The 9,665-nt window shown below is 51.8% G+C and overlaps 1 protein-coding gene across 2 annotated transcripts; it reads left to right on the top strand.

The window, feature by feature from the left end:
• The first annotated feature begins 956 nt into the window (after nt 1-956).
• On the top strand, nt 957-8,348 carry LOC105519196 (cytochrome P450 2A13-like). Of its 2 annotated transcripts, XM_011952501.1 has the most exons (9): nt 957-1,171; nt 1,450-1,612; nt 2,576-2,725; nt 2,959-3,119; nt 4,194-4,370; nt 6,069-6,210; nt 6,679-6,866; nt 7,386-7,527; nt 8,167-8,348. In XM_011952501.1, exons 1-9 carry the CDS (start codon nt 992-994, stop codon nt 8,346-8,348), a joined length of 1,485 nt encoding a protein of 494 aa, XP_011807891.1. In that variant the 5' UTR covers nt 957-991. The 2 variants fall into 2 exon arrangements, with proteins under 2 accessions (XP_011807891.1, XP_011807892.1); XM_011952502.1 differs by lacking the exon at nt 1,450-1,612 and having other exon boundaries at nt 992-1,181.
• The last annotated feature ends 1,317 nt before the right edge of the window (nt 8,349-9,665 follow it).

The following is a 9,665-nucleotide window of genomic DNA, read 5'->3' on the forward strand; positions in this document are numbered from 1 at the left end:
ATATTCATAGGGATGATACAATCAATCTAGTGGGTCTCCCTAAGGATCAGGGTTGGAAACGAGTGGAGGTCTTTGTAAATTACAACCCTTGGGACACTTGAGATTTTTCCACCATTTGGGGGTTGTTATTACTATTTCTCCAGACCTGGCCAATCCCTCTGCCAACTGATAACTCGAGGTACTCTTCTCCAGGTGTGGGGAAAGTTCCCCTGAAATATGGCTCTGGTCTTCCACCCCTTTCCCAACAAGAGATGTGCAGTGGAGGTTCTCTGGCACCCATCCTGGCCTCACTCTGAGGTTCCAGTGACGATTCTGTGCATCAAGAGACAGCTCTGGGCCAAAGCAAAATCAAGTCAGCCCCTGGGCGGGGTGCTGGGCTGCTGGGCTTTCTGGGAGGAGCTGCTGGGCTTGCTACACACTCCTCCTCCCAGAAACTCCACACCCACAGCCCAGGGTCTTCCCAGCCCCAAGACTCTCAAGTCCATATGTCTGGAATCCCCCGTCCTGAGACCCTTAACCCTGCATCCTCCTCACCAGAAGACCCCCAAATGCACAGCCACACTTCCATCTCACCTTAATAAGACACAGACCTTTGGGTTGCTCTCCCCAGGAACCCCCACGTCCACAACTTTGAGGTGCATTCTCAGTCTCAGACCCAAAATCCAAAGTCCAGGTGCTCCCCTATGCAAATATTCCAAACTCCTTAGTTCTACAGTTTATCTGTTGCCCCCTCCTAAATCCACAGCCCTAGGGCACCCTTCCCGGAGTACCACAGATTTATTCTGCAGTTCCCCTCCCTGTTCAGCTTACCCAGGGTCCCCCTCCTCCTCCCTTGCTGACTGTGTCCCAAGCTGGGCGGGATTCATGGTGGGGGGTGTAGTGGGGAGGTGAAATGAGGTGATTATATAATCAACCAAAGTCCACCCCTCTTTTTCAGGCAGTATAAAGGCAAACCACCTCAGCCGTCACCATCTATCATCCCACTGCCACCATGTTCGCCTCAGGACTGCTCCTGGTGGCCTTGGTGGCCTGCCTGACTGTGATGGTCTTGATGTCTGTCTGGCAGCAGAGGAAGAGCAAGGGGAAGCTGCCTCCAGGGCCCACCCCATTGCCCTTCATTGGAAACTACCTGCAGCTGAACACAGAGCAGATGTACACCTCCCTCATGAAGGTGTCCCAAGGCAGGGAGATGGGTGGCATGGGGCGGGGGCTGCCCAGCTGGCTGGGGCTTTGTGGCAGGGGGTTGACCACTGTGGACTGGAGTCTTATGAAAGGGAGTTTTGGAGGATCAGCATCAGGGTCCTAGCCAGGAAAGACAGGGTCTTTGCATGTCCAGCTCCCTGACTGTGAGAACCTAGGGGTGACGGATCCCAGGAGTTGACATCTCGGTGCTGGGTCCATTCAGAGTGGGGGCTGCTCCCTCTAACCACTCCCACCCGCCTCCATCAGATCAGTGAGCGCTATGGCCCCGTGTTCACCATTCACCTGGGGCCCCGGCGGGTCGTGGTGCTCTGCGGACATGATGCCGTCAGGGAGGCTCTGGTGGACCAGGCTGAGGAGTTCAGCGGGCGAGGCGAGCAGGCCACCTTCGACTGGCTCTTCAAAGGCTATGGTGAGGGGGTGCCCAAGAGGGGGAAGGTGGCCAGGGGGACGGGATGGTCTCAGTGTCCCCAGGCTTCTTTCTGACTCTCCTGCCCACTGGAGGCTACGGCAGAGCCCCCGGTCTGGTCTTCTCTCCCCTTCTCCCTTCATTGTGGCCCCTCCCTGTGTGTCCCTCACCTGTCTCCAGCGTCCCTGTCCTGATTCCTCCCTGCCTCTCTCTGCCCCTCGTTCTCTCCTCACTTGAGTCTCCTCTTTCCCCTCTCTCTCCATCTCTGAGGACATCCTGGGTTTCTGTTTTCCAACCCTGGTCCTCTGTCTTCATTTGTCTTTTTGTCCTTCTCAGCTTCTGTGCTTCTCTGTGTTTCCCCTCTCTCCACTTCCCTCTCCCACTTCTTCCTCTGTCTTAGGATTTCACAGTATTCCTACTTCCACATCTCCAGCCTCCATCTCTGAGTAACAGTTTGTCCTCCTTGCCGATCCTCTCTGTTTCTGTCTCTGTATGTTTCTCTCTTCTCCAGCTCAGCTTAAGAATCTTTCACCATTTTTATTTCCTCCTCCCAGATCTCCCCATGTCTCACTTCCCCTCTCCCATCCTCTTTCTCAATCTCTCTCTCTTTTCTCTCCCCACTTCCTTCCCTTCCTCCATGGAGTGTCGGTGTATCCCTCTGTTTCTCTGTATATCTGTCTGTCTGGGCTGTCTGCTTCTCTTCTGATTATCTTATTCTTTCTACCCAGGGTGTCTCTCTCTCTCTCTCTCTCTCTCACTCTCTCTCCCTCTCTCTCTCTTCCTCTCTCCCTCCCTCTCTCGTTTTTCTGACTCTGAGTTTGCAGCTCTCCTGGGCACTCCTGCTGAATCCATCTCTCTCCCACCCCATTCCCTCTGGGCTCCACCCTTGGGGAGCCCCCTGGAGCTGGTCTGCTCCTGCCCCCGCCACCCTCTGACCTCCCTCCATCCCCACGTTCACCTCCCCAGGCGTGGTGTTCAGCAACGGGGCGCGCGCCAAGCAGCTCCGGCGCTTCTCCATCGCCACCCTGCGGGACTTCGGGGTGGGCAAGCGCGGCATCGAGGAGCGCATCCAGGAGGAGGCGAGCTTCCTCATCGAGGCCCTCCGGGACACGCGCGGTGAGCAGAGCACCCCGAGGGGGCGGTTGCAGGAGCAGGAAAACGCCCAGGGCGGGGACCCGCGCCTTCTGCCTGAGGATGGGGACTAGGTGGGGAAAGGCCCCCGCACTTCCAGCCCTGGAGTCTGGCGCTGGGAATTTGGCTCAACAGGGCCCTGCCTCCCGGAATTCTGACTCTCCTAGGACCTCTGAGTTGACTCTCTCCCCAATCCTCTCCTCTGGCCACATCCGCAGGCGCCAATATTGATCCCACCTTCTTCCTGAGCCGCACGGTCTGTAATGTCATCAGCTCCATTGTCTTTGGGGACCGCTTTGGCTATGAGGACAAAGAGTTCCTGTCACTGCTGCGCATGATGCTGGGAAGCTTCCAGTTCACGGCAACCTCCGCGGGGCAGGTAACCGGCTGCAGCCCGACCCGTGACGACCCTACCACAACCTGCCCAACTGCTCCGCTACCTGGAGACAGGTGCCCCAAACTCCCACCCTACTCCAGATAGTGTCCTCTCAAAATCAGCCCCCATTATTGGACAACTATATAGTTGCACTAGAAACCAGGACGGATGCACAATACCCAGTCTCCAAGGACACCCGAATAGCTCAACAGATGCTCCCCAAAACAGAGCCTGCCAGCAGGATGCAAGCCCTCAGCTCAGCTCTCTCACCTGGGTGCATGTTCCCATCCCCAACTTACTGTAATTTCTAACAGGTACTCCCTACCCAGTTCTTCTTTTCACATCTACACAAATGTTCCAAATTAGCCCACTGGAATATCTGGCCAAGCACCCTCTACTTCACCCACTTTAAATACCTGAAAACATGGACAGCTGCCCTAACCAACACCCCAAACACATAAATATCTAGACAGATTATTCCCCAGACACCCAAGTAAGTGTTCGCCAACCCTTTGCAATCACACACCTTACAGAGGTGCTCCCAATGCATCCCACTTGGATACATAAACACCTGAACAGGTATCCCCTCCACTTTAACATCTTCACCAGCTGCACTTTAATACCTGAACACCTGAACAAAAGTCCCCAGTCCGGACCCAGTAAGTATCTGGATAGTTGTCCCCTGTCCACTTAAATGCCTAAATACCTAGACAGATGATACTCCCCTCATACCAACCACACCTGAATAGCTAAACACCTGGACAGGTGTCTTCCAACTCAACTTCACTTGAATATCTGAACACCTAGATGTGTGCTCCAATCCAGCCTCATTTAAATACCTGAAACCTAGATATATGCCTCAGTTCTTCTCACTGAAATTCCTAGAACGTGGCCCTGGCACCTAACCCATGTGAAAACTTAGATATAAGTTCCCATCCAACCCCACTGAAATACCTAAACACCTGGACAGATGCCTTTAACTCAGTTCCTTCCTTACTATGAAACAAGTCCCATTCCCATCAGCTCCTGCCCCCTGACAACTGTCCTTCCCTTCTCATCCTCTCTCTGCAACCCCAGCTCTATGAGATGTTCTCTTCGCTGATGAAACACCTGCCAGGACCACAGCAACAGGCCTTTAAGGAGCTGCAAGGGCTGGAGGACTTCATAGCCAAGAAGGTGGAGCACAACAGGCGCACGCTGGATCCCAATTCCCCACGGGACTTCATCGACTCCTTTCTCATCCGCATGCAGGAGGTACACCCCAGCAGCCAGTGCGGGGAGGTGCAAAGCCAGGCAGAGGAAAATCAGGCTGGGAGTGGGGCAGGCAGATAACACAGGCCCATTGAAATTAGCCCTCATCATAATAATCCTCACAATTGGCCGGGCAGAGTGGCTCACACCTGTAATCCCAGCACTTTGGGAGGCCGAGGCAGGTGGATCACCTGATGTCAGTAGTTCGACCAGCCTGGCCGACATGGTGAAACCCCCTCTCTACTAAAAATACAGAAATGACCTAGGCATGGTGGCATGCGCCTGTAATCCCAGCTAGCTACTCAGGAGCCTGAGACAGGAGAATTGCTTGAACGCGGGAGGCAGAGGTTGCATTGAGCAGAGATCATGCCACTGCACTCTGGCTTGAGTGACACAGCAATATTCTGAAAAAAAAAAAAAATCCTCATAATCCCAACTATATCAACCACTGCTGTTCCATCTACTGAGCCCTCACCCACAGGCAGGACTTGTGCACATGAATTAGAAGAGCAAGCACTTCTACAGCACTACCAAATGCCAGGCACTGTGTTAAGTGCTTTAAGATAGTCCCCCACTGAACACTCACAACAGCTTTGAAGGAGGTTCAGTCATGGCCCCAATTGTACCAATGAGGAAACTGAGACCCAGAGGGTTGAAGTGTCTTAACTGAGGTCACACAATAAGGAAGCCTTAGTCCCCCAAGCTCAAACCCTGGTGTCTCTGAGCCTAAAGCTGGTGCTTTTACCCACTGTGCTCTATAACCATTCATGCCCTGGTTATCAGACACACCTCTGCAGACAGGTGGCCTGGCTTTACATTACAGGGTCTCCACCTCCATCTGGACGTCAGTCTCCCATGTGGGAAGGCTTTAGGGAGTCTGAAGCTCAGGGAGAAAGGATCAAGGGAGGGGATTCCTCCACAGTAAGTTTCAAGATTTTTAGGGAAGAAATAGGATGCTGTTGCTTAAAGTTCTATGCTTGTTTCTTAGAAAAACTCTTTTCTCCTGACTCTTCATCTTGCTGTCTCTGTACTACTTTCTCTTCATCTCCCTTCATCATTATCTTTCTAAATATGCCTACCATTAAAAAAGTAACAGACTGGGCAAAATGACAAAACCCCGTCTGTACAAAAACTACAGAAAAATGACTGGGCATAGTGGTACATGACTGTGGTCCCAGCTACTCAGGAGGTTGAGGTGGGAGGATAGCTTGAGCCCAGGGTGGGCAGAGGCAGCAATGAGCCAAGATCATGGCACTGCACTCCAGCCAGGGTGACAGAATAAGACCGTGTCTCAAAACAATTAATTACTTTTTAAAAAATTAACCAATGAGCCTGCATAGTCATGTGCATTTGCAGTTCTAGCTACTCAGGAGGCTGAAGCTGGAGGATTCCTTGAACCCAGTTCAAGTCCACCCTGTGCAACTTAGCAACACCAAGTCTGTATAAGAAAAAAAGACTGACAGCTAAGTTGATATTTAAAGGACAGATGGTCAGCGAGGTAAAGAAGGTGACAAGGAAGAGCATTTTGGGCAAAGCCAGCAGCCAGGGCAAGGGCTGGAACCTGGAGCGAGTCTGGCAGATCTAGGATCCCTCTTTCCACCTTTGGTCTGGACCAAAGAGAGGAAGATTCAAAGGAAAAGCCCTAGAAGGGCCCCAAGAGCACGGCAAGTGAGCTTGGTCTAAAGGCCCCTCTCCCTGCAGGAGGAGAAGAACCCCAACACGGAGTTCCACTTGAAGAACCTGGTGCTGACCTCGCTGAACCTCTTCTTCGCAGGCACCGAGACCGTCAGCACCACCCTGCGCTACGGCTTCCTGCTGCTCATGAAGCATCCAGAGGTGGAGGGTAAGGCTGGAGGGGGAGGGAAGTGGAGGGTCCCAGACCCTCAAAACTCCCCTGACCCTGGTGCAATGTCCCCACCTGCGCCAGATCCCAGGACCCTGAGACGTGCCTTGCTGTCCAGAGACAGGGCAATATTCAGCTGATAGGAATCAGCCGAGTCTCACTGGCTATTAAAATACTGAAAATGTCTGCAGTGATCTGTCAGCCACTCCTGTCCCAAGCCCACTGAGTGCCCACTGTCTGCTTCTCCGGATCATCCCCTAAGTTCCTCCCTGTGCCTTCCCTGTGATTTTGGCACAACCTGGTTAACAGGATCCTGCTCCAACAATGTGAATCACTGATGTCTGTTGTGAGTGGTCTACCTCCATGTCATTGGTGGAGCCATGTCATCCACCCCGTTTTACCTATTCGGACTATAATCCCTTCTCTGAGACCCCTAGATACCTAAACACATTCCCCCATCTCCCCAAGCCAAGGTCCATGAGGAGATTGACAGAGTGATCGGCAAGAACCAGCAGCCCAAGTTTGAGGACCGGATCAAGATGCCCTACACGGAGGCAGTGATCCACGAGATCCAAAGATTTGGAGATGTGATCCCCATGGGTTTGGCCCACAGGGTCATCAAGGACACCAAGTTTAGAGATTTCTTCCTCCCTAAGGTGCTGTCCCCCACCCCACTCAGACTACAGAGACATCCAGCCTCTCTCTGTGTCCCCAGCATCCCACCCCCATTAGAAGCTTTCTAGACCCTGTCCCACTCCCTCAATCAGTCAAAAAAGACTTCCCCCACCACCACATCCGTTCCACCTTCCCACGTAGAGACTCCTGAGTTCTGCATCTCCTCAGACTCTTTGTGTCAGGAGAATCAACCCCATGTTCCCAAACTTCCTGTCTTAAGAAACAGGAGCCCCCTTTCCGTGAGGCCTTTTGCCTTAGGGACACAAGTCTCAGGTACCCCAAATACACTGCCTAGCAGGACATGGACCCCATGTCTCCCAAACTTCCTGTTTCAGAGACATGAACCTTCTATCCCCCAAAGCTCCTCCCTCAGAGGTCCCCAACTCCCATGCCTGCCAATTCCCCTTACCTGGGGCACCCTGGTCCCCCCTCCAGCCCCTGTGTACTTTCACCAATCCCCCAACCCGCCTCATCACACACACCTTCCTCCTCCCTACCAGGGCACTGAAGTGTTCCCTATGCTGGGCTCTGTGCTGAAAGACCCCAGGTTCTTCTCCAACCCCCAGGACTTCAATCCCCAGCACTTCCTGGATGAGAAGGGGCAGTTTAAGAAGAGTGATGCTTTTTTGCCCTTTTCCATCGGTAAGAGACCACTATTTGCCGCCAGGCCACTGCTCACACCAGCAGGTGCCTCCCTCACCCAGCTCCCCTCTCTGGGGTGTAGCCTGGTATTTCTCCAGCTTGGAAGTTCCTGTTAGAATCTACCCTTGAGCCACCAGCTGATGCTACCTTAACCACCAAGCACCCAATACCTGCGCCCAGGTAAAAGGAAAGGAAACATCTTTCCCCATAGATTTATTTGTCTAGGGTCACACAGCAGATTCTTCAGATCCCTGAAAGGAGATAATGGCACAGCACAGCAGTCATATTTGCAAGTGTGTCTGACAGGTAGGGGCATCTAAATCTCCCATTGCTACACCTGGCATGGATCATCCATCTCTGATGGATGCGTGACATTATGCCTTTTTCAAAACCCATAGAACTGTACAACACAGAGTAAACCCTAATGTAAACTATGGACTTTGGTTAGTAATAATATATCAATATTGGTTCACCATCATTACATCTCTTATAGAAAGAAACTGAGGCTTCTCTGAAAGTCTCTCAGGCCATAATATTCCACCCCTCCTCCCTGGGAGAGCCGCAGCTGGAGGTCAGTAGTGGGGCGAGGCTGCACTGAGAGTGGGCTTCACCTCCACCCCTCCCGCCTCTCCTCCTCAGGAAAGCGGAACTGTTTCGGAGAAGGCCTGGCCAGAATGGAGCTCTTTCTCTTCCTCACCACCATCATGCAGAACTTCCGCTTCAAGTCCCCTCAGTCGCCTAAGGACATCGATGTGTCCCCCAAACACGTGGGCTTTGCCACGATCCCACGGAACTACACCATGAGCTTCCTGCCCCGCTGAGGGAGGGCTGTGCTGGGGCAGGACTGATGGGCGGGGCCGGGGGCGGGGCTCGTGGGAGGGGCGGCACTAAGAATGGTTGCAGGGTGGGGGAAAGGAAGACTAGGTGGTTAGAGGGAAGAGAAGAAACAGAAGGGGCTCAGTTCACCTTGATGATGTCCTTCAGAGCTGGGATGAGAGGAAGGGAAACCTTACAGTATGCTATGGAGAGTAGTAATAATAGCAGCTCTTATTTCCTGAACAAGTACCTCCATGTCAGCTTTGCTCAGAAAGCGTTGCACGCTCACCTCACTTAATTGCCTCAAACTTCTGCGAAGGGGAACAGCACACCTGACAAAGCTGAGACTCAGAAAGTTGTCTCTATCTGATGTCTCACAAAACATAAGCATCCAGAAAATCTTTGAACACAGATCTGTGTCCATAGCCCTCTGGACAGATTCTTAAAAAGCACCCTACCTTATGTAAAACAGCTTAGTATAGCATCACACATCCTGAACATCCCTGTCCTGGGGGTTTTTCCAGAGACCTGAAGGGCGGCTGTCCTACCTTCACTGCACACTTGCCCACACTCTCACCTACTCAGCACGCTTTGAATACCATGGTGCAGTCCGAGCTCACTACCAGGTAAGGCCACTGTGGCCCGTTCAGAGTCAGTACAGGGACACAGTGAGACATGAATGGATATACACAGTCAGTCCATTGACAATTCTTTTGCAGAGCAGAAGTTTTTAATTTTAATGACTTTCTGTCATTGTATCTCTTAATGAAGAAGTTGAAGGAGAGAACCACTTTCAGAGAATGCCGGGAGAACTCTGGATGAAGACGTACCATATGCATGTGTGTGATCATGTGCAGGCTTGCATGTGAGCATATGACTGCATATTCTTCTCCGTGTATGCATGAAACACATTCCACTATGCGTTTCTGAAGGTGGGGCTCTCCTGATGGATCTGGGGTCCATTGTAAGACCCAGTTAAGAGTTTCACAGTCACTGCCCACTCTCAAGGAAGTTAGAGTATGCCCCCCTTAGAAGCTGCCTTACAGCATTCACGAAAATTAACTCAAAGTTTATCATAGACCTAAATGAAAAGTGAGTATAAAACTTCTAGAAGATAACACAGGAGAAAATCTAGATGACCTTAAGTTTGGTGATGACTTGTTAGATACAACACCCAAAGAACAGTTCTTGAAAGAAGCAGTTGGTAAGTTCTGTGTCATTAAAATTAAAAATTTCTGCTCTGTAAAAGAATTGTCAAGAGAACGACAATACACCAGCCCCCGCGATAGAGCGAGACTCCGTCTCAAAAAAAAAAAAAAAAA

This window comes from Colobus angolensis, unplaced genomic scaffold (assembly GCF_000951035.1).
Source record: "Colobus angolensis palliatus isolate OR3802 unplaced genomic scaffold, Cang.pa_1.0 Scaffold34, whole genome shotgun sequence".
In the NCBI taxonomy this organism is placed as follows: Eukaryota; Metazoa; Chordata; class Mammalia; order Primates; family Cercopithecidae; genus Colobus; species Colobus angolensis.